Source organism: Mus caroli, unplaced genomic scaffold (genome assembly GCF_978045245.1).
Source record: "Mus caroli unplaced genomic scaffold, Mus_caroli_1 scaffold_11, whole genome shotgun sequence".
Classification (NCBI taxonomy): domain Eukaryota; kingdom Metazoa; phylum Chordata; class Mammalia; order Rodentia; family Muridae; genus Mus; species Mus caroli.
Genome location: NW_028227266.1, coordinates 104,292,605 through 104,316,427, shown reverse-complemented (window position 1 = coordinate 104,316,427; position 23,823 = coordinate 104,292,605). Strand labels below are relative to the sequence as shown.

Here is a 23,823-nt window from a genome sequence, read left to right as displayed (position 1 = left end):
CAGGATAGCACCTGAAGGACTTAGATGATATTGCCATGTCCTAAGAACAAGTTCATGTTAACTTTATTATTCTGCTATAATAACGTAATCTAGGAGCAAGGCAAAAAAAAAAAAAAAAAGCCACCTCCCAGTCTCAGTTTAATAAGCTCAGAGACTAGGAAGGGAATGCTCACTGAATATTCTTTTCCAGACACTAACTTTAGAAAAAAAATAATTTAAAACTAATTAAAATATGAATTACGACCTACTTTTATTAATCCTTTTTTCCATAGAAAAAGAAAAACTAATTTGTTGCTCACTGAGATAAAATTTATATAAAATACCAGTGTACTTTGATAATTCTACACATGGGTATAATGTATTCAGGCTACACTGTTCCTCTGCACTCTTGCTCCCCAGCCCTGGCCTTCCTCCTAAGTCCCCGCCCCACTTCCATGGCCTTTGTTCTTCTTTGTAGCCCTAGAGTTTAGCTAGGACTAGGTAGGTGGGCCTGCATGGGGTGCTATGGCTGCATAACTGAGGACAGTGACGACTTGACTTTTCTAGCAACTCCTACCAGCCCTGGTAGGAGTTGAGCTCCCCCCACCTCCCGGCCCCTTATTTGTGACTCTATCTTCATTGACCCAGTGTTGCTCAGGCCCCGTGCAGGCAACTACAGCTGTTGTGACTTCCTGAGTACCTTGGCCATATCATGCTTGTAAGACAGCAGCTGCGTCCTACCTGTAAGATGGTGTTTCTTGGCTCCCCTCTCCTGGTTTGGCTCCTATGTCCTCTCCTTTGTGTTTCACAAACCTTGGCAGAGGTGACTTTGGATGCCCTGGTTGATGCTAAGCACTCAGAAGTTAGTTATGCTCAGGTCCTTGACTAGACAAGAAAGTCCTCACTCACTGCCATTCATGCTAGAGTGAAGACCGAGTCTGGATACGGCACTAGTCTATGGATATAAATACAAAGTTAAGAGACAGTTTGACATGTCCATTTACAAAATAAAACTAAATTTAACTCTAGACTAGTTTTAAGTATTTTGACAAATGTGACTAACCAGGATCTTATGCTGTAGCTTAGAACTCACTGTGCCTCTCAGATTGGCTTCCAGTATAAGATAATTCTCTTGCCTCAGCCTCCTGAGTGCTGGTATTGTGTGCAAGCTAACATGCCTGTTAAAATATAGAACATTTTTATTGTTCCAGAAAGCTTTTCCTTGTCCCTTTATAGTTAATCTTGTCCGAGTATGACTGTGGGTCCCATACAAACGCTCTGGGGACTTTCTGTGGTTTATTAGAGGCTGGAGCCATGGCTCAGTGGTTAAGGTTCTTGCAGAGGACCCAGGTTCAGTTCCCAATACCCACTTGGTGGCTCAAAATATCTTTAATTCCATTTCAGCAGATCGAATGCCCTCTTCTGGTCTCTGTAGGCAGTGCAAGCATGTGTTACACTATATGTGCAGGCAGATTATTGGTAAACTTTTAAAAGCTTCTTTTAATGTGATCATATACTTTGTATTCTTTTGTGTTTTCTTTGTTTGCTCTCTAACATTTTAAATGACTTTTAATGTAAAATTTAATAGGCTGATCTTCAGAATGGCTTAAACAAATCTGAAGTTAGTCATAGGCGAGCCTTCCATGGTTGGAATGAATTTGATATCAGTGAAGATGAACCATTATGGAAGAAGTACATTTCTCAGGTAAGATACATTCCCCTCCATTGCTGCTGTGTAACTTACAGCAACTTCATAGTTGTGAATCTCCTGAGATTTACTTACAGAGAAAGGAAATAACTGTTTTACAGTGTTTTTGTTTTTCTTTGAAAATTTACATGTTAAGTTAGATTTTCTATAGTTTTAGTTCTGACTCTTCATCTGATTTTAGGCAAAAGGCTATGAGAATAGAGTGAGTGTAGCTTACAGGGCAGCATTTTCTCACTGCTGCGCTGTCGCAAGCAGCACTAGACAGACAGTAGCTTCTTTGTGGCTGCTGAGCTTAGGCTTCCTAGTTAACAGGAGGCTGATGTTGCTTAGAAAATTATTAAATGTATAATTACATCCTAAGTGGCAGGGCGTAAGCTATACTCTTTTCTTATCAACCCTATAATTTCCATTTGTTTCCATTGGGGATGACCTCAGGAAGTAGCAAGCTCACAGTAGATTATGGCCATTCCTAAGTACCTTTATCTTAAGTTTTAGCAAAGGCTTACTATATAGCTTTAAAAAAAAATCTAGTAGCAATTACATTAGTATAAAAAGTTGGGTAATTCTATGGCTAGTTTTAACCCGGAAAGTTTGGTGTGCTAAACAAATAGATAGTTGTGAGCAGTGGTTCTCAAGCTTCCCAGTGAAGGCGTTGTCAGATAACGAGCAGGGCTTTGTGCATGTGCTTGTCTAAGGCAGCAGAACTGAAGTCTGAAGAAGGTGGAACTGTGTTTGTGTGTGCCTTGTTTTCTAGATTGATATTTAACTTTCTTTTTCAGAAAAGGAACTGTTATGTAGCTTTTAAGGAATAACTCCTTTTTTTGTTGCTTAAAAATAAACCGCCTATGGACTCTGGTAATCTTATAGTGATGTCTTTTTTAAAAAACAAAGCCTTTATTGAGATAAAGCAGAATTGTTATTCATGTAAGAGTATTGACTTGTCTGGGTTTATCTTCCAGTTTAAAAATCCCCTTATCATGCTGCTCCTTGCGTCTGCGGTCATCAGCATTTTAATGCGCCAGTTTGATGATGCCGTCAGTATCACTGTGGTAAGAAATAGCCTTTCATTTCTTAAAGTTTTAACCTGTAGGTTATTTTTATAAATTGAGTTTGGTTTTTATGTTGGAAATAAACCCACTTTGAGTTGTGGTGATTGTCTTTTGCTCTGGTTTGAGATGGAGGTCTCCTTTTGTGGCTCAGGCTGGTCCTCCTGGGCTCAGCTATGTTATTGTGTCTGTTTGCCAGGTAGATGTGATTACAGCCATGCACTGTCAGTCTCACAGACAGGAACTATTTTATAATGTTCTAGTTAAATTAAAATATCTGTTGCTTTTCAGTTGAAAATATTTTGACTTACAGGGAATCTGTGATGTCAAAACTATTTTAATAATACTGAGTTTTTCTTGTTACTATAGTCTTTTTGTGTTAATGACAAAAATTATGATACATAAAATTATTTGAGCTTTAGCACAATTGAAAGTGACTTTAAGCTGTATCAGTAGTCATGTTTTCTTTGTTGTTCTTGGAACCATTACAACAACTAGGTGTGGAAGTGCACAGCACTAATGTCAGCCATGCTGCTTGGAGGTCAGGGACACGGAGAGCAAGCCCCAGGGCATTGTGGGTAGCATAGTGAAGGAAGCCCTTTCTATGTGTCTGGAATGTTCTTGACAGAGGAATAAAATTAATTTTATAAAATTTGATGTGCTGCTGGGGTGTTAGGATACCCAGGAGGGCCTCCACCCTCTCAGGGGAAGGGGAGGAAAGGGTTGGACTGTATGGGGGGAGAACCAAGAGGAGTGGGGGACAGCAATCAGGATGTAAAGTGAGTAATTAAATTGTTAATGGGAAAACATTTGGCCCTTGAGTATAACATTTTTAATATCTATAATGAACGGGAAGCATGTATAGATTGAAGAGTACTAGTTGTCTCACGGAAGGGCACTTGTGAGGTGAACGAGCCTTGTCCGTAAGAGAATGATGTTTTAGTGATAATAAGAATAAGCTTTGAAGTAGTAATTCAGGTTGCTGTAGATTTTTATGTACTACCATGAACAACCTTAGTTTCCCAGTATTTAAAATCCTAATGGCATTAGTAATGATTTTTAGCAAATTTAAATTTAGTAAGCATGTCAGCATTTGTATTTTAATAGCTAGATGAACCAATATTTTCCAAATGTTTCAGAGATTATCAAATTTCAGTAGATAAAAGATAGGTCAATGGATTTCAGGTAAAAAAAAGATAGATAATAGATTTTAATATGGCAGATTATGAAAAGCTCATTGATACAGCTTGTACAATACTTTTTTTTAAAGTCACCTTTGTTGAGTTTTAGTGTGGTAGATAAAAATGTCTCTATTCTGGAAAAGCAAAAACTCCTTCCTTTTCTGACTTTTTTGTTTGATAATTGATTTATTTTCCCTCATAGTTTGTTAAAAAATTCCCATATTCTGCTTCTGCCTAACACATTAGTTGGATTCTAGCTTTCTGTAGAAAAAGTGGGGTCTAGGTTTAGCTCAGCAGTAGAGACAGCCCTTGCCTACCTATGTGTTGACAAATCAGCAGTGGGAGTGGGGGGGAATGTCGGCTTTCCCCCCAGTTTTTATTTATGTATGTGTGTGTTATTATGTATTGGATTTTTAAATTCTTTCCACAAATTAGTATGTAGGAATTAAACAAGTAATTAATGTGTCACCTGTAGCAGATGTTACCCACATAAAGAAAAAGCTAGTTCTTCATTTGGGAAAACTTGGGTGGATTCAGACAGATCTGGAAGCTGTCATGAGGATGGTTAGCTATTCAAACTCATATTCTTCTCCCTTGGCTTAGGCAAACTGATTTCTTCTCTCAGTGGTTTTAGTGCTAAGTTTCATTCTCCACGGTCTGCACAGCCAGAGAAACACAGTGTGGCTACAAGCTATTTCTTGCTAATGTCTGATTTAAAAACTGTCTGTTTTTCAGGCAATAGTAATTGTCGTCACTGTGGCCTTTGTTCAGGTGAGTAATTTGGTTTTTTTCCAAGATAAAAGTGGTATTTTAGTTGATTACTTAAAAACAATTTAAAGTGACTTATGTAAAATAACATGGATGGTAGTGTGTATCCTAATTATTATTTTTAAAATAATTTCAGGTAATAGCCAATTGTGAGACTTGTGAGAGGAAGGCACTGCTTTGATTATTTAGTGAGATGAACATAGTCTGCTTTTTTTTTTTTTTTACTGAAACAGATAGAAACAAAAAACCCACAGCATTATAATCCACCATTATGTTTTATTTTCTAGTTATAAAATTGGGCAGGTACCTCTGAGGGCTAAGTCTAGATGAAGAAACAAGAGTGAGTGTAGAAGTGAATAGGCAGTTTACTAGATATCATCTGAAGAATTCCTCCAAGATGACTGAGTGAGTTCTCTTAGTTAGCAGGGTACTTTTCACTGTCTTATTTCCTAACCTTATTGGTCTTGTTTGCTAACTAAAAGTTACTTTTTTCATTATTGGTAATCCTTTATGCCCCTTCTAAAATTTCTTATTTTCCTCAGAAGAGGTGGTCATACTTCCTGTTCAGTATAGCCATTCAAACAGCAAAAGAAACATCATAAGTCTCTCTTAAAGATTGTTCTAAATAATCTGGAGATTGTCTCATGATTTCTTCTTTCTCAGCACTCAGGTGAGGCAGGAGGATTGTCAATTCAAGGCCAACATGGGCCACATGTTAACTATTGTACAAAGAAGAGGGGGGAAGGAAAAAAGGGAAGGGGCAGAGAAGAATCAAAACCCTCCAGCCGTGGAGTCAGGCTAACAAGGGCAGGGTTAAAAAACATGCAGGCTTAGTTTTAGAAGGTTGTGTTATGTTCATTTAAATGTTTGAAACTTAAGTATGTTTTAGAAGCCTGTAAATATTATCAGGTCTCACTTTGAATATTGCTAATAAGAGTAGACAGAATACTGTAGTGTATGGAGAAATGTAATTATGCTGTGTCCTGAGATCCATGCTTTGAGTCTTAAAACAGCGATTGTACTTACCCTTACAGCATGCATATTTACCACTGCCCTGGTGTCTTAAGGTAGTTTCTGACAAAGTAAGTTCCTAGTTCTGTAATAACTGAGTACAGAGAGCCAGCTCAGTCTCAGCTCCTCTAGTAGACCACAGTGTTCTTGTTCAGGTTGAAGGGTCAAGGGTGGTCATCTTCTAACATCATCTGAGGGAGTTACTCTCTGCAGCCAAGTGAGTGGTGGGATCTATGCTGGAACCCTCTCATAATCCCCAGCCCTAGATTATGGCAACTAACTCTCCTGGATCTTAGTTAAGGTATCAGATGTACGAGAGATTCCATTTAGGTATTACCACTGTATGAAGACCCTAGCAACTTGCCCTCTTTGGAAAATAAGAGTTCCTATCCTCAACATACCCAACAGAGTTTGGGTTTAACATAGCCAATATGAAGCTTTACACAGAGTGTGATGATGTATTTTAAATGTAGCTGGGATCTGTTGCAGGCATCTTAGTGGTCTTTTTATTTGATACCACATTAGCTACGTAATCTAATACCTGACATAAAAAGTAACTGGAGGGAGAAAGTATTGAGTTTACAGAGGCTGTGGTTGGCAGGGGGCAGGGGGCAGGAGCTTGTGGCCACTTGCATTTAAGTCTGCAGGTAGGGAGTGGGTTACAGTAGGTCAAGGTCAGCTTTAGTGATCAACTTCATCCAATGAAGTGCCACCTTCTAAAGATTCTACAGCTGTCAAAACAGCACTACCATTTGGGGACCAAGGAGTCACACATATAATAAAAAAACAAACAAAACACACAGAAATGTATAAGAATGTGTTTTAATATCAGATGGGGGCTGCTTGCAGTCAGTCTGCAGCTGCTGACGGTGATTTGCCTCGTGCTCCAGCAGAGGCATGACTTTGCCAGCTGCAGGTTGATTCTGCAGTTGAATGGCCTGCCTTTGGTATTCTAGGACCTTTTCAGAGGGTATAAATGCTGGAGCGCCATAGGTGGGGCTTGCTGGTTGCTGAGCATTCAGGGAGGTTGGTTGCAGTTTGTTAGTGTCCTGCTCAAAGAAGAAGCAAGAAGAAATCAATTAGAGTCAGGGATTCCCCTTCCCTCTCTCTTCCTTTTATCCTTGTTTCTCTCCTATCTAGTGTTAAGGGGGTCAAACTGGGGGTGGGGAATAAAGAGTGGGAAACAGAAAAACCCACAAGAGTAGCAAATGCTAGCTACACCTCCGGGACATTTTACTGTCAAAGTACAGCAGATGGGAAATTAAAAAAAGTTTCATTTTTAAATTAATGTTTTTATGCAGATTTGATCCCTTTCCTCAAATATGTCTAAAATGGCAACAAACTATTTTACAAACAAATTAGAAACTATTCTTCAAACTATTTTCCCTTCTACCCAGCCCTTCAAATCCTTGACTTTTCCGTGTTGTCTTAAGAACGATTCTTCTTGCTGCCTCTGTGTGATTAGTTACTCGAGACTGCCCTGGTGATCTCAGTAGTTTCTACCCATTCAGAAGTTTTGTATAAAACTTGCAAATTCTTCACTATGGTTGGTGTAGTTAGAGGAATACCTAATAACTTTGTATATTTTATATTTTGCTTATGTTTTTCCCTCTTGTCTCGGTAGTGACTGATGTAGTTCTGAGATGCTCTTATGTAACTTCCCATTCTCATTTGATGATGGGTAGAATTGGCAGTCTACCCATGGAAGATACTTCACGACTCTATTCGTTTTCATTTCTGCTTTTGTCCCTCATCCTTTCAACTTTAGACCCAAACATTAGTGTGCATGTTACAAGCACGAGGCTAGCCTAGGCGCCGTATGAAACACAGCTGCTAGTGAGTCATAGCCTAAGCAGTGTGGTGAGATGGAGGAGATGTCTGAGCCATAGCTCTCGGTTGTGTGCATGGAAGACTATGTGATTGCAGAACAGCACCCCAGGGCCTCTCAGAGGCTTCCCTTTCTTATAGTTCAGGTTGCTGGGAAAAGTGAGTTTCGGAATAGTTCAGCTACATTGTTCTTTCCAAACTAGTGCAGTTAGTGTGGGCTTGAGTCCTTGCAGCAAATGTTGTGAACAGATTAAGATTTTGGTTCTCTTGGTCACCAAAGACCAAATGTAAAATTATCTTAAAAATGAGGCTCACTTATCTTAACTTTTAGTGTACTCTTTGGACACAATAATTGGCTTTTATTTTCTTCTATACAATCTTAGACTTTTAAAATATGTAATTGGGAATATTTAATTTTCCTAATTGTTTGATTACTATAATTTAGGGAAAAATTTTATGGGTTAGGAATATAAGGATAAATAAATCAAGATATGAATTGGGAGAAAATTTTAAGCAACAATTTTAGAATAATATTTTAGTCTAAAAGGACCATACATATTTGAATTTCTTTGTAAGTGTTTTTGTTAATATTAAATTCTACTTTTTGTCTAAATAGGAATATCGTTCAGAAAAATCTCTAGAAGAATTGAGTAAACTTGTGCCACCAGAATGCCATTGGTATGTTCCTTTTATTTGAAAGAGAGTTTTAGAGTTTTACAACTTAGAAAATAGAAATTGAATGTGACCAGTTATAATAAGCATTGTAACTTATTGTTGAACAATAAGCATATATATGTCTATTTATATGTGTACACACGCACACAGGAGAGAGAGAGAGAGAGAGAGAGAGAGAGAGAGAGAGAGAGACTGGTTGAATATGAATATGTTAAATATGAAAAAAAAACAATCAAAAATAAATCCTAAACCATAATCACTTGATTAGCTCTGTGCTCTTATTATGTGTTGGGGGAGGGGGAGTGCTCTGGTCAGTGTAGCAGACATCCTACTGCTGATGTTTTGAGATGGCTTTATTCAGCAGGCTTTTTCCTCGTTTTATTTGTGTGTGTGCATGTTCATGTGCATGAGGTGCATGAGTCAGGCTTGCGTGGACCATGACACACCTGGGAAAGTCAGAGAAACGTTTCAGACATTGGCGTTCTCTTCTCACAAGTTCTGAGGCAGTCTCTTCTCTTCCACCATATATTTTGGTCCTTCTGGGAACACCTGAGGAGTCTCTGTATTTCTACCTGGTATCTTCCTGTAGGAGGGCAGGGATGTAGCTGACGGTCCTACTGAGTCTGAGTCCAGTTTGTCCTGCTTGTGATTTCAGTGCTTCACCCTAGGTACTTACTAATGTTCAAGAGTGTGTGTATGCCGAGCACTCTTCTAAGCAGATGATGAGGCATCATAATGAATACATCTCAAGACAGCCTCAGTGCTCATGTTTGAATAGCTAATCATTGATCAGCCATTTCCACCGACCTCCCCCTCCCCCAACACATAATAAGAGCACAGAGCTAATCAAGTGATTACGGTTTAGGATTTATTTTTGATTGTTTGATTGTTTTTTTTTTAAAGACAGGTCTTACTACGTAGCATTGGTTGAACTGAACCGTGCTATGTAGACTAGACCATCTTCAAACTTAGAGATCTGCCTACCTCTGCCTCCCCAATGCTGGGATTAAAGGAATATATAGTGATGCTTAGCGTTTTTATTTTGTTTTTAAAGATTAACTTTTAAAATATTAATCTTTAAAGTTTTTAAAAAATCGTGTGTGTGTTTGTGTGTGTGTATGTGTGTGTGGTATTTACATGATGTATATGTGAGTGCAGGCGTCTGAGCAGGAAGAAAGTGTTAGAGTCTCTGGTGGTGAAGTTCTAGGCAGTTGTAAGTTGTCTGATGTGTGTGCTTGGGAGCCATGGTGGCAGATCCTCAGTAAGAGCACATGTGCTCCCTCACCACTGAGCTGTCTGCCTTTCTAGCCACAGACGCAGAGTCGCTGCAGTTAAATGTAATCGTAAAGAGAAGCAGTATGGGTTTCTTACCGTGATGGTTTCTGTTTCACGCTACAGTGTGCGTGAAGGAAAACTGGAGCATACACTTGCCCGAGACTTGGTTCCAGGTGACACAGTTTGTCTCTCTGTGGGGGACAGAGTTCCTGCGGACTTACGCTTATTTGAGGTAAGTTTAGGGTATATGGATATTGATTAATGGCAGTTCTAATGATTAGCACATAGTTCGTGTGGAATGTTTAGTATTCTGCCTGAAATAGTTTCAAGCGTAAATGTGTTTCCCTCCGTGAAAGATAGCTGTTTCTGCTGTAAAGTCTTTAGGGGTATCCACTTGGTCAGTTAGGTTCTGTACCAACAGAAAGAGAGGATAGAATTTTGTTGATTTGTGAATAATTAGGCACGAACAAAGACAAACTCAATAATCAGAGGAATTAAGAGTATAGGAGCTGAGAGCAGAGACATGACTTCTGATGTAGCTGGAAACATAGAATGTTGCACACAATATCAACGATGCTGGAGAACAGAGTGGAGCAGGAAAGGGGAGAGTGTTCACCTCTGGGAGCATTCCAGTAGAGGTGCCTCTTGCCTCACGCTGGGGTCATGAGACTGTCTGACTCAGCTCTGATGTAATGCACTGCCCAGCATCGCCTGAGAATATCATTGCAGTCTTAGAAAAGAGCAAAGTAAAAAATGGAAATATGGTTTCTGCTGAGAGTGTTTTTATTTTCTCAGTAAGAGGCAGAGTTGCCCAGCAGTGCGTGCTTCCTGTGGCCATGCATAGAGCTCATCTGAGATGGGATGGCTTGAGATTCTGTACATGAGACCAGTTCCTGCCCAGAGTGCTGCTCCACCCACCTCAGTATACAGTCATCAAAAATCCACTGTTTAGATTTTTTGAGGCAGGTTCTTCCAAATGAGTTCTTTCAATATAGATCAGGCTGGCTCTTAAAGTATAGATCAAGCTGCCCCTTTTGTCAGCATATCATAGGCTTGAAGCCACCCTACTTGGCCTAAGCATTATTAGAGTTATAATTCCCATATGATAAGATGTGCTCAGTTGACGTGTAACATTTAGTGGTGGTCAGGCTATTCAGAGGTGTTCAACTATCACCTCCGTCACCACTTTCCAAAGACAATTCCTTCTCTTTCAGTACTCACTGTGTTCTTGTTCTTGACACTAAAGTATGCTTGCTTATTCTCGACATTTCATTAATTGAAATAGAATCATAGAATACACAGACTTTTCCCTGTCTGTCTCACTTGACATTTTCTCAGGCATATTCTCTAGTACTTTATTGCTTTTTATTGCCACATAATTTTTTGTTTTATGAACATGTACATAGTAAGTGCAGTCCACTTATATTTGAAAGGTCGCTTGTAGGGAAGGGCTGGGCTTCTGCTGTTTTATGACTCATGTCCCGGCAGTCCTGCTCTGTGGGAATGTGTGTGCAGACCCCTCCACGCATGACTTTTTTTGTCTGAGAAATTTTCCTGTGACTCCAAATGTAGGTATATAAAATAAGTCTGCAAATTAAGCATTAACAGATAATAAATTAAAAAAAAAACAAACCAGTTCTTTATTATGCATATAATTTTCCATTTACTAAAGGGAAAACAAGTTTACCAGTGAGATGGAGTGCTTTTTAATTCTTACGTAAAAAATTAGATTTTGGGCTGGAGCGATGGCTTAGGGTTAAGAGCAGTTGCCTCTCTTGCAGAGAGCTGGGTTTGATTCTGAGCACTCACATGGTGACTCACAGCTCTGAATAACTCCAGTGTCTGGGGATCTCCTGTTCTCTTGTGGCCTCTGTCAACCCCCTCTATCCAACAGTGGCTGTCTACCAATGGAAGGTCCAAGAATGCATCCGTAGTTGCTCAGTTCATGAGGCTGGACATCTCTGCCTGGTCTTCAGTATACACTGGAATCCCAAAGAAGTAGGCCGTAATGCCAGGGAAGGAATGGACTTGTTAGTGGGACCCAGAGCGAGAGCTAGAAGGGCAGCGAGAGAGAACAAGCTTCCTCCTTTCATGTCCTTTATATAGACTGCCAGCAGGAGGTCTGACCCAGAGTAAATGTGGATCTTCCCACCTCAAAAAATCTGGATTAAAGGTGCATCTTACTAACTATATCAGAGATCTGGATTACAAGTTGGTCTTCTCACTTCAAATGATTTAGTCAAGATAAAAAAAATTCCTCAGGTGTGTCCAGCAACCTGTGTTTTAGTTAATCCCAGATGTTGTCAAGTTGGCAACCAAGAGTAACCATCACACCCCTGTTAAATTTTAAGGGGTCGTGCCTAGAAGTTTTGATTCCAGAGGGAAAAGCGCTCCTACCAAGAGTCATGACAAACATTCCATTGAACTGGAAGCTCAGACTTCCCCCTGGTGGGAATAGGAAGCAGAATTATTTTCCTAGTGAGGCACTAAGGCTGATGGTTAGTAGAAGTATGGCAGGTGAGAGCAGTGAGTGTATGCATGCTATAGCACTCAGCTTGTTTTGATTTTTATACTCTTACACAGGTCTGCATCCTCTGCCTAGGGAATGGAACCACTTGTAGTGGGTAGTTCTTCCCATCTCAGTTAATGTAATCAAGATCATACCCTACAGCAGTGGTTCATGACCTTCCTCATGTTGTGATCTTTTAATATAGTTTCTGTTGTTTACCTCAGTCATAAAATTCTTTCATTGCTGTTACGAATCATAATGTAAATATCTGATAATGCAGGGTATCTGGTATGTGTGTGACCCTTCCCTCTCCAAAGGAGTTATGACCCACAGGTTGAGAACTGCTGCCCTATAGACATACTTAGAAGTCCATCTCCTGAGAGATTCTGGATTCTGTCAAGTTGAGGACACTAGTCATCACAGAGAACTTTTAGGGCAGTGAGAAACCTTACCTCAAGAATGGGCTGCAGAGTCCATCTGTCCCTAACAAGGAAATGTGTCTAGTGGGTTTTTGAGAAGCAACCTATAGTCCTCTGGGAGAGTAGCAAGTACTCTTAGCTTCTGAGCCAGCTCTCTAAACCTCTTTTTTGTTTTTATTTATAAGAAATACTTGTTAATTTTTTGTGACTCCATTATAAATGATAGTACTTGATTTTCTTGCTATTCTTAAGATTTTTGTCATCTCCCTGGCCAGAACATTTTTTGGAAAGATTTATTTATTATTATATGTGTAAGTACACTGTACCTGTCTTTAGACATCCTAGAAGAGGGCATCAGATCCCATTACAGATGGTTGTGAGCTACCATGTGGTTGCTGGGATTTGAACTCAGGACCTCTGGAAGAGCACTCAGTGCTCTTAACCGCTGAGCCATCTCTCCAGCCCCAGAACATTTTTTTTTCTTCTTAATAGTGTGTCTCATTGGGGATTGATTGAACTTCCTGATTATTTAGATTTGGGTTTTTCATCAAGTTTGGGAAATTGTAGACCATTATATATGCAGATAGTCTCTCTACCTCTCTGCATTCCTTCTTCTGGAATGCCTGAAACGTGTTGTTTTGCTTAATAGTGTCTCACACCTAGGTCCAGTGCCTCACATACACAGATCCAGTGCCTCACATACACAGATCCAGTGCCTCACATACACAGATCCAGTGCCTCACATACACAGATCCAGTGCCTCACATACACAGGTCCAGTGTCTCACATACACAGGTCCAGTGCCTCACATACACAGGTCCAGTGCCTCACATACACAGATCCAGTGCCTCACATACACAGATCCAGTGCCTCACATACACAGATCCAGTGCCTCACATACACAGATCCAGTGTCTCACATACACAGATCCAGTGTCTCACATACACAGATCCATTGTCTCACATACACAGATGCAGTGTCTCACATACACAGGTCCAGTGTCTCACATACACAGGTCCAGTGCCTCACATACACAGGTCCAGTGCCTCACATACACAGATCCAGTGCCTCACATACACAGATCCAGTGCCTCACATACACAGATGCAGTGTCTCACATACACAGGTCCAGTGTCTCACATACACAGATCCAGTGCCTCACATACACAGATCCAGTGTCTCACATACACAGATCCTTTAACTCTGTTCCTTTTCTCGCTATCTTTTTTATTCTGCTCTTTAGACTAGTGATTTCTTAATTTTTATCAAAACACTTTTTATTATTATGGATATTTTTTTTTCTTTGTGCATACCTGGACACCAGGTACATGCCTGCAGCCCATGGAGGTCAGACGAGGGCATCTGGTCTTCTGGTTCTGGAGTTACAGATAGACATGAGCCTTCAAATGGATGCTAGGAATTGAGATTGAGCCTGGGTTCTCTGGAAGAATAGCCAGTGCTCTTACCCTCTGAACCATCTCTCCAGTCTCTAGACTGGTGATTTTAATTGTTTCATCTTCCAGGTCGTTTGTTGATGGCTTTTTTTTTTTTTTTTTGAAATTTTAATGTTGACCACCCTCTAGGTATCTTTTTATTCAGTGTTTATTTTTAGTGTCTGGTTGATATAATAAATATTGATTGATTGAACTGTGTCATGTCTTATATAATCCAGGCCCCATGAAACCTAGATAGGTAGGTGCTCTACCATTCAGCTATAGATCCAGCCTCAGCCTCTAGGTTTCTAGTTACTCTCTTTATGCAATTTCTGTTGATACTTTCTATAAATTAATGTTTCTTGTTTCAGTTCTTTGAGCATAGCTACCTTTTTTTAGTCTCAGTTTGATGTCTAATCTTCCTCACAGAATGTTTTTGACAATTTCTTTCTGGTAAAATTGGCCATACTTCAAATTCTTTTAAAAAATTAGATTTATTATTTTATTTTATGGGCATTGGTGTTTGCCTTCATTGGTGTAACGCTTGTATGCCTGGTGCTTGAAGAGGCTGAAAGAGATGGTTAGATTCCTTGGAGTTGGAGTTACAGAAACCTGTGGGTTGCCGTGCCGAGGACAAAGCCTGGGCCTTTGGAAGAGCAGCAAGTGCTCCTAACTGCTCAGTGGTCTCTCCTGCCCCAAGGCGGAATTTCTTAACTATGTTTTTGTGGGGTGGAATAAGATTCTCTCTGGGTGACAGTAGATAGTAGGCATATTTTTTTTTTTAAATCTACTTATCAAAATTGCAGGAACTCTTTTCTTCATTAAGCACTGGAGTCAAAAAGTCAGCAATTTGTAGCAATTATTAAAGGATAAAATCAACTTTAAATAACTTTAAAATATTTTTATGTGCTTATATATGTGTGGGTGTACATGTTTGTGTCTTTGGAGGCACGAGATCTACCTTGGATGTCATTCCTCAGGTGCTGTCTACCTTGTTGTTTTGAGACAAGGCATCTCATTGGATCCTGAGGCATCATACTCGTCTCTGGTTGCTGGCCAGTGAGCCCTAGGCTCCGTGCCACCATGCCTGACTTTGTATGTGCTTTCTAGGGCTCAAGTTGACATTCTCCCAGGGTGCGGGTGGAGGAGGCGATTTTGCCATTGCCATGGGGCTCTGGCCTTTGACATAACTGCCCTGTCAGCAGCACAGCAATCCAGTAGTGCACTCACTGAGGGCTTTCTCTGCTCCTACACTGGGGGAACAGCCTTCTGTGGGTTCTGCTTTCAGTAACAGAGCTAGGTTACATAAATAACATTTTCCTCACCTAAAATGGTCATTTGTGTGCTTTAAAAAGGTGAACACCTTGAGACATTAAAAAAAAAAAATGTTTTGTTAGGAAAATTTGGGTTCATAGCTATAGTTTCAGCTGTTCTAAAATTTTGAATTTTAGATTAACCTGTTCTTATGGTAGCTTTCTTTGTTTCATGTGTCAGATTTTGTTGACTTCATTTAGCATATATGGTTATCTTTTGTTTTAAAGTAATGACTATAAAACAAGATGTAGCTAATGGCTGCAATGTGAATATTGGAAGAAGTGGCCATCTTAAGCCCTTGAAATGTGAAGTGGACTGTAAATTTAAACTGTGGAACACTTGTTTTCAAGGCCGTGGATCTTTCCATTGATGAGTCTAGCTTGACAGGAGAGACAGCTCCGTGCTCTAAAGTGACGGCTCCTCAGCCAGCTGCTACTAATGGAGATCTTGCCTCAAGAAGTAACATCGCCTTCATGGGAACACTGGTCAGATGTGGCAAAGCAAAGGTGATCATTTGACAAAAGCAGTCTCCTCACTAAATACATTTTTCTTTTAAAATATTTTAAAAGATACCTGTGTGTATACGTGTATGTATGTATGTGTATGGACACATGGGCACCATGGGCTGTGCATGGATGTCAGAGGACAACTTTGTGGAGTCACTTGTCTCTACCTCTGTGTGGCTGCAAGGGTTCAAATTCAACGCCTTAGCCTTGGCAGCAAGAGCCTGTATTTGCTGACCAACTTTATTTCTTCTTTTGTTATTTTTATTTTTTAGTATAGTATTGGTTATGTTCTGATCACATATTTTTCACCCAGTAGTGTATTTCAATTATTTTGTTTCCTGGTTTCTAATATTTTACCAACATACAAGTCACCATTCATTTATAGGAGCGGGAGTGGAGTGGGAGTGGAGTGGGGGTCTACAAGATGCAACATTAAGTGTTTATGGAGTGTAAGACACTTACATTTTAAAATATGAGCCTCACATCCAGGTCAGTTTGTTTCTAGGGTCTGTATTTTAAAGGAGTAAATATTAATGAGAGTAACATAAACATGTCAATCTGCAAGGAAGGAAAGGCAAGGCCTTTGTTTTGTTCTCCACCTCTTCTCCACCCCCTTCCCTTTTTTCTTTCTTTAGGTAGCAGTGATTCCATCTGAATAGAAATTAATCTCCCAGTTTTCCCCTTTAGGGTATTGTCATTGGAACAGGAGAAAATTCTGAATTTGGCGAGGTCTTTAAGATGATGCAGGCAGAAGAAGTGAGTATTTACTATGTCGGTGGGTTTTGTGAAATCTCTAATTTTCTATCGTAAGTAGTAGAAAACATATTTATAGATTCGTGGATATACTGTTGAGAACTGTAGCTTCTTCAGGATATTGCTCTTTATGTTTGCTTACAAGCGCAACTTAAATCCTATAATTGAAAGGGTCTAAGATTACATTGTGATTATTCTAAAAATTGTATGTTAAAAAAAAAAGGATGTATAGCCAGTTTTTAGATAGGTGTTATTCCTTATAGAAGATGGTTCTGTATTCCTTTGGGTGGGTATTTTATGTAATGTGCAGTATGTACTGAATACATACGTAAATGCGCACATTCTGTCAGTGTGCACCCTTACCCTAGGGTTGTTGTTGATGTTCTTTTATCTCAGATTACTACTTCTACCCAAGTTTTTAACACAACTGTGTGCGTGTGCGTGCATGGGTGCAGCGCTCGTGTGCAAAAGTTGCATCCTGTAAAGGCTCTGTCCTTCCAAAATCATCTGGATTTCTTAGCTAACCTCCAAGACTCCAGGTTATGATGTAATGTGGAATAAGAAGCTTATCAGTGAACGATCACTGAGGAGGGCAGGTCAGGAAAGCACAGAAGGCAACATAAACCTGTGTTACTAGCATGTTTGGAAAATGGCAGGAACAGCTGATCATAATGAAGTCATGGAGAAGTGCCGGAGACAGTTTTAACTCAGTGGGATGCATAGTTCTCAGTTTCTTCAGGGAAGGTGCAGTGTTAACCTTTAGGAGAGTTGTATGCTTAACTCAGGAGTGTGCACTTGAAGTACTTTGCAAAGTTCCCAGCACACTGGAAGATGTGTTCAATTCAACTTACTGTAACAATCTTCTTCATTTGTCAAGGCACCAAAAACCCCTCTGCAGAAGAGCATGGACCTCTTAGGCAAGCAGCTGTCTTTTTACTCCTTTGGTATAATAGGTAAGAGAAGAGTGAGTATGTGTACCTTTTTCACTTGGGCTCTCTTTGGGTGTTTACGGATTTATTTATCTTGCACATGTGTGTGCACATGTTTGGGGCCAGAGGACATTGTGGAAGTCAGTTCTCCAGCCGCATTTGGCTTTGTTGGACACTGTGACAAGCTCCCGTTCCTAATGAGCCATTTCATTGGCTTTGGGGCTTTCTGTTTTGAATGTGGAGGGTAGAAGAATAATTTTGCTTCCATGTTTCCTTTTTGCCTAGTACTTATTTTTTAAAATTATAAAACCACTCTGGAAACAGATAAAACCAGAATTGTGTAATTCCTATGTATAGTCAGTGAGCATTTCCCTAAACATTTTAGTATTTGTCTTTCTAGCTATGCTAGTGTTGATGACTTTCATTTCCCTTCCTCTTCTACCATCTTCCTCACCTTTCCTATTCCTCTCCTTCCTTGCTCTTTCCCTCTGTCCAACTCCCTCCCTCCCTCCCTCCATCCCTCCCTCCCTTCCTGGCTTCCTTCCTCCCTCCATCCCTCCCTCCCTCCCTGGCTTCCTTCCTCCCTTTCTTGCTTCCTTGCTTCCTCCTGTGTTTCCTTCCTTCTGCCTGCCTTCTTTCTTACTGTTTCAGCTATTCTATCATGGTATGTTGATAATGACCTAAAGCAGATTTAAAAACAGTGTAGTATTCTGTTTTCTAATCAGGCATCTTTTCAGTTTTTTACCTAGATTTTTTGATTGTTTTTAATTCATAGACATATTCTTCCAATGCAGATCATTAATAGTACATTGTAACCATTGTTCATTTCATTCAAATACATTTTTAGAAGTAAATGTTTGAGATAACATTTGCCTCAGTAATTTTAAGTTTTGATCATCCTAGGAATCTCCTGTGCTCACATTTATAAAGATGTTTACTTTAAAGAATATCACTATAGATTAATATTTCTTGTTTAAAAATTTGCTTTGCTTTTGTTTTGGTACTGGTGATTGAATCCAGGGTCTTACACTTGCTAGTCAAATGCTTACTGTAGAATACATTTCCATTTAATGTTCAGTTTTCTTTTTTTTTTTTTTAAGCTATGGAGACATATAGACCATGGTAGCTTCAAACTTATTTTATAGCCAAAGATGTCCTTGAACTCTAGGTCTTCCTATACCTCCCAAAGGTTAGGATTGCAGAGCTATGACACTATGCCTTGCTTTAACTGTTTCCTTTAAAGATTATCTGCTTCACAGCAAGATACATATGTCTGGAACTATGAGCCTCGCCAAGAAGCCAAGGCTAAGGAGGTCATAGGCTTAGAGGACAACCTACTGTTATTGTGCTAAATGGACACATTATCAGGGGACCTTCTGAATACTTAATGGCTATAGATGAGTGCAGCTCTCACCTCAAATGAGAAGCTGGTTTTTTTGTGGTACACAGTGTTTAATAGAGAGACCCAAATGGTCAAGGTGCAGAGGAAGTGATTGGACAGCTCAGCCCTAAAGGAGACATTTATGGCATCCTGCCACTAAGGTTTGGGGACTGTTGTAGAAGAGAGGGCAGAAAGTTGATGAGAGTCTGGAATGGCGTCTTGAGAAGGTGGCAGGGTCATTGTAGTCATTAATTCAGAGCAGTGGTTGCCTGAACTAGGCCTACGCAAGGTTAAGATTGAGCTAGTCATCATTCTGGTATAAATAGGGCAAGGGGCTCACGGAGCTTCACCCCTAACTGACGAGCTATTGGCAGTCTTAGTGATTGCTGGGTAGAGTCAGTTTCCATCAAGGCTCTGGCCCCTGGTAGGTTGTCTGTGCTCTAGTGGATGGCCTACACTCATGTGCATAGGAACAACGTTAATTGGGCTCAGTGGGTTATAAAAGAAATGAAGGCTTGAAATTGAGGGGGAAATATGTATGATGGGAAATGTCTCCAAATGTATGAAATTCTTAAAAAACAAAATAACCAGGATGAAATGGTAATTGTTTAAGGAGAAAGCTGTATTCTTTAAACATTGTGTAGTATATAGATGTTGTCAAAAAATTTCATGGAACTGTGTAAAAGCACCTTTAAATTTGAACAAAATAGTCTTAAAATTATATAGCTTAAGTTAGAGTTGTAACTTTCTTATACAAAGTTATTTATACCAGTACTATTAATTTTTAATCCATTATTTATGCTTTGAAATTACATTCTTTATCATAATAATATATATTATTTTATAATTCTAATGTAGAATTTTTCCTAATTCTCCCACTGTTTTTATTATAATTCTTAGTGTTTTCAAGTCAGTAATGCATTTTTATAGCAACCATTCCCTTGTATATTTTCGGTGAAACAATCCCTAAAATATCTGTTGTCTTGGTACTCACTTACCAACCACCTTGGGAGTTAGGAAGATGCTCTTGCTTTTAGCTGATGTGCCTTTTATTTGGTTTATTCGGTTGTTGATATTTATAGGTGCTTTTTTTAGTGAATTTGGTAAGTTGAAGAGGATTTTAGTCTCTTTGAGGTCGTCCTAAATATACTTTCATATGAGGTACACACTTTATGTGTGATGTCTGCATATTGGTTTATATAAAGTTTAATTCCAGTGTTAAGTTTGCAAAGTTGATAGTAAATATATGTTGATAGTACATACACACACACACACACACACACACACACACACACACACATATATGTTTTATAGATCTGCCTCCAGGTTCATCCTATGAAAATGCTGTCAGTGCTGTGCACTGTCAGTTCTGTTTTGAGAGATGAGTGAGAGCCCAGAACCATTCAGGGCAGCTTATAGTCACTTTAATCCTCTTGCTTACTGATGTCTATAAAGCCTTCATTGAGATCTGATACACTTTTCCTTCTATGTCAAGAGACTTTATGTACCCCTGAGCTTTTAATCTGTCTTTTGTAGGTGGTTATATAGAAAAGGGAAAAATGAGTATACTCATTTGATTTTGTTCTAGGTATCATCATGTTGGTTGGCTGGTTACTAGGAAAAGACATTCTGGAAATGTTCACTATTAGTGTAAGGTAAGTTCTAACATTTGTAGATTCCCGCTCACTTCATTACGGAGCTCAGTTTTTATATGGAGCTCATAAGAGTGTAATGTTTCTACTTAAACAGTTCAAAAGCCATATCCTGTTTCTGGGTATACAGAGTATCCTTATAGTTATAATATTTGCCTCACAAAGACATATATTGAAGTAATGTCACGGGAAAATGGCAACCTATTTATTTGTCACTGGAGAAGAAGCAGACTAGATGACTCATTATTGTATTTCCTTTGTAAGAAGGCAAGCTTTGTATGCTCAGAAGTTCATAGTATGAACTAGGAATCCACACTGTATTAATTTAATAATCAGTCTCCAAAGAAAGAGAGAATCTCTAAACATCAAGCATCTTTTGTCGTCCATGTAAGAGGGAAAGGCTGTGGTAGAAAAGCATCTGAGAACAGAGAATTTGTAGAGTGAACGGTCGGCCCTCACTGCTGAAACAAAAAATTGACTATGAAGTTTGAGAAAGAAGAAAAACCGAAAGAGAAAAACCTCAGAAAGATAATGAAGCAAAAGTAACAAGAATGATTTCAGGAAATACCATGTTGAGGATATTTGTGAACAGAAGAAAAAGGAGAAAAAAGGAGGTGATGTGTGGGCATGTAAGGAAGGACAGACCTCACCTAGGCAATGCAAGCAAAGGAAACTCTGAGCAGCGTCTCTCTGCAGGAGGCCAGGGTGGAGAAGATAGAAAATCAGTGTTATTACTAAGGACACATTGAGTAGATTGTAAGAAATATATAGGAAGAAAAGAGATGCCTTCTCTTGAAGGTATTTGTGACACAGTGAAGGAGCTAGATCACGAGCCGAAACTCTTTGTTTTAAAAAGAGTGTTTTGATGTGTGTGTGGGGGCACTGAATATGACCTATGGAATAAAGATGGGGAATGTGTTTGAGTTACTGTTAGCATATGGTAAGGCCAAGTTTAGTTCTCCAGTATTCCCCTGCTCCTTTTTATGCCAATATTACAAAAAAAAAAGTAGAATAAAAATTGTGGGTCCATTGGAGCCACAGCATACTGTGGTATATTGATTTATGAATTCATTTATTATTATTAATTGAATCATGAAGGAATCTTTAGTGATTTAATTTTTCTTATTTCTTGAAATTCCTTCTACTATTTTAAGAATTAATCTAACAATTATTTCTGTATGTACCAAAAATTACTGATTAAAAGGTAGATTGTTTGTGCTACCTGGAGGTGGAAAGCTGGTGGAGTAATCAACTATTAGTATCTTACTGGTTGAGTTCTGACCAATATATCCCAGTACCATATGGGAAAGTATAAAAGAAATCTTAGAGATGATCGTTGGTTGTAGGGTGTTTTGTTTTGTTTTTACACTTAATTCCTGAGGCATTCATTGAACAGAGGTGAGAATTCTTGAGTTCTGCACCATAATGGCAAAGAGGAAAATTGACAGATGACTAAACAATTGCCAGACAAAATAGAATACAGAAAACCAGATAGAAATTCTTTGGGCTTTAAAATGGGTGAAGTTAACCGTGTAATTGAAGCGTCAGGGCTATAAACTCCTGAACTGCTGAGTGAGCGCTGTTCTTCTGAGGAGAAAATGGAAAAGGCCCTTTCTCCAGGTATCTTTGTAGCAAGGACTTTATCACACAATGTCTCCAACAAGAGTACCACTGTTCTTTTCTCTAGAACAATATATGATGGTGTTCTTTCATTTTTAGTGATGCTCATTTTGTTCACTTACACGGTTTGTAAGTGGAGAAACGTCTGGGTATAAAGGTGACTCAAAGAAATGTTATGCAGAAATGGAAAAATTACCACTTGTAGTTGATGTTTCAAAATTCTAAGAACAGAAATATTCCACAGTAATGTGAAATATTACTGTCCTTTTTCACTAAATTTTCTTAAGTCTTGCTTGCTGATAAAACAACTGCAGAAGTAGCTGATTGGCTATACTGACTCATGCCTGCTACCCAGCCTAGGCAGAAGGATCATGAATTTGTGACTAGCCCAGGGTAATGAGATTCTAACACACAAAGTAAAAAGCAACTCAAAAACCCAAGCAAACAAACAAAACCCAAGACTATCAAAGTAGAGCCAGGATTGTAAGACTCTGTTAGGAGTGTCTTTGAAATCTTTGTATGCTTTCATTAACCGCAGTTCCGCTGCACCAGAGCATGTTACCCACATCAGGTATATAGACTGTCAAAACAAGGAATAGTTTTGAGTAACATTAAAACAATTCTAATGAAGTTGTTCGTAATCTATTCTTCTTTATGTTATTTGTCAGCAGACTTGAGAGTGAGAGATTGTAACGGCTTGTTAGATGTGGATTATAAATCACGGTGTGCATTCTTCTTATATATTAAGGGCTAGTGGCAGCATGAGAACAAAGGATTTCATTTCCACATTGCTCAAATGAGACAGAAGACAGTGCATGCATTTAACCCTTCAGGATGCTCAGTCTGCCACATCATTTTAAATGTTGCTTGTTTTTAGCATTTATAATCAGTCTCTAAACAAACAATGAAAAAAGTAAATTATGGTTACAGAAGTAGAGCAGAATATTAATGTTAGGAAGTAGGAATAGGAATAACTGTGTTACAACTTTAGTAACTTATATTTTAATACTGTGTATTTATTGCTTACAGTTTGGCTGTAGCTGCAATTCCTGAAGGCCTACCTATTGTGGTCACGGTGACTCTAGCCCTTGGTGTTATGAGAATGGTGAAGAAAAGGGCTATTGTAAAGAAATTGCCTATTGTGGAAACACTGGGTAAGTGTGGAGAGCAGAGGCAGAGAGGCACTGAGACAGAGAGCCAGTGTACTTTACTGTGTCTCTGTTTTTCCGTTATTGACATCATAGTGATGTTGGGCCCAAGCAATCAAAATAGGCAATTAAAAATTCATTTCTCAGGAGCTGTCTTTCTACATCAATGGAGTATGTTAATGCTTAGATCATGTTTTGGTTTGCATACTCTGAATGAAGTCTTGGAGCAAAATTAATTTTTTGATAGTTGATAATTACGGAGCTCAGAGTTTCCTGCTTAGGTTGACTGTTTATATTAAGAACAATAAATATGTCCTGGTTATATTGATATAATGATTTTATTCTTAAATACCACAAAACTTCTTTTAAAAGCAGTTTAGCTATTCAAAAATGCTTTAAATTCAATTTCTCATTGTAATACCTTGAAAGGGCCAACTGAAAAAATTGTGTGGGTGTACATGTCAGGATCTCCAAACTTCCTAGAAAATGGAGTCTGAAAGTTATTGGCCAAAGCTAATGTGAAGTAGCTTTGTAGGAACTAAGAAAAAGTTAACTTGGACATTTTGTTTCTGACTTAGAAATTTTATGAAGAAGCAAACATAATATAAGAAATTATAATTACCAATGACTTGACAGTTCAGAGAGCTGGAGCACTGTTTCCAGGAGTTTTACTTATTTTCTAAGTTAGCC

At 38.9% G+C, this 23,823-nt stretch overlaps 1 protein-coding gene across 6 annotated transcripts in view; it reads left to right on the top strand.

The window, feature by feature from the left end:
• Atp2c1 (ATPase secretory pathway Ca2+ transporting 1) overlaps nucleotides 1-23,823 on the top strand; it is a 109,425-nt gene that overhangs the window by 52,771 nt on the left and 32,831 nt on the right. For all 6 annotated transcript variants that reach the window (XM_029481803.2, XM_085827965.1, XM_021171342.2 and 3 more), the window contains 10 exons: nucleotides 1,568-1,684; nucleotides 2,647-2,736; nucleotides 4,650-4,685; nucleotides 8,137-8,198; nucleotides 9,594-9,702; nucleotides 15,495-15,650; nucleotides 16,338-16,406; nucleotides 17,281-17,356; nucleotides 20,302-20,368; nucleotides 23,015-23,139. In XM_029481803.2, coding sequence (XP_029337663.1) covers nucleotides 1,568-1,684; nucleotides 2,647-2,736; nucleotides 4,650-4,685; nucleotides 8,137-8,198; nucleotides 9,594-9,702; nucleotides 15,495-15,650; nucleotides 16,338-16,406; nucleotides 17,281-17,356; nucleotides 20,302-20,368; nucleotides 23,015-23,139 — 907 coding nt within the window. The remainder of the gene's footprint in view (nucleotides 1-1,567; nucleotides 1,685-2,646; nucleotides 2,737-4,649; nucleotides 4,686-8,136; nucleotides 8,199-9,593; nucleotides 9,703-15,494; nucleotides 15,651-16,337; nucleotides 16,407-17,280; nucleotides 17,357-20,301; nucleotides 20,369-23,014; nucleotides 23,140-23,823) is intronic.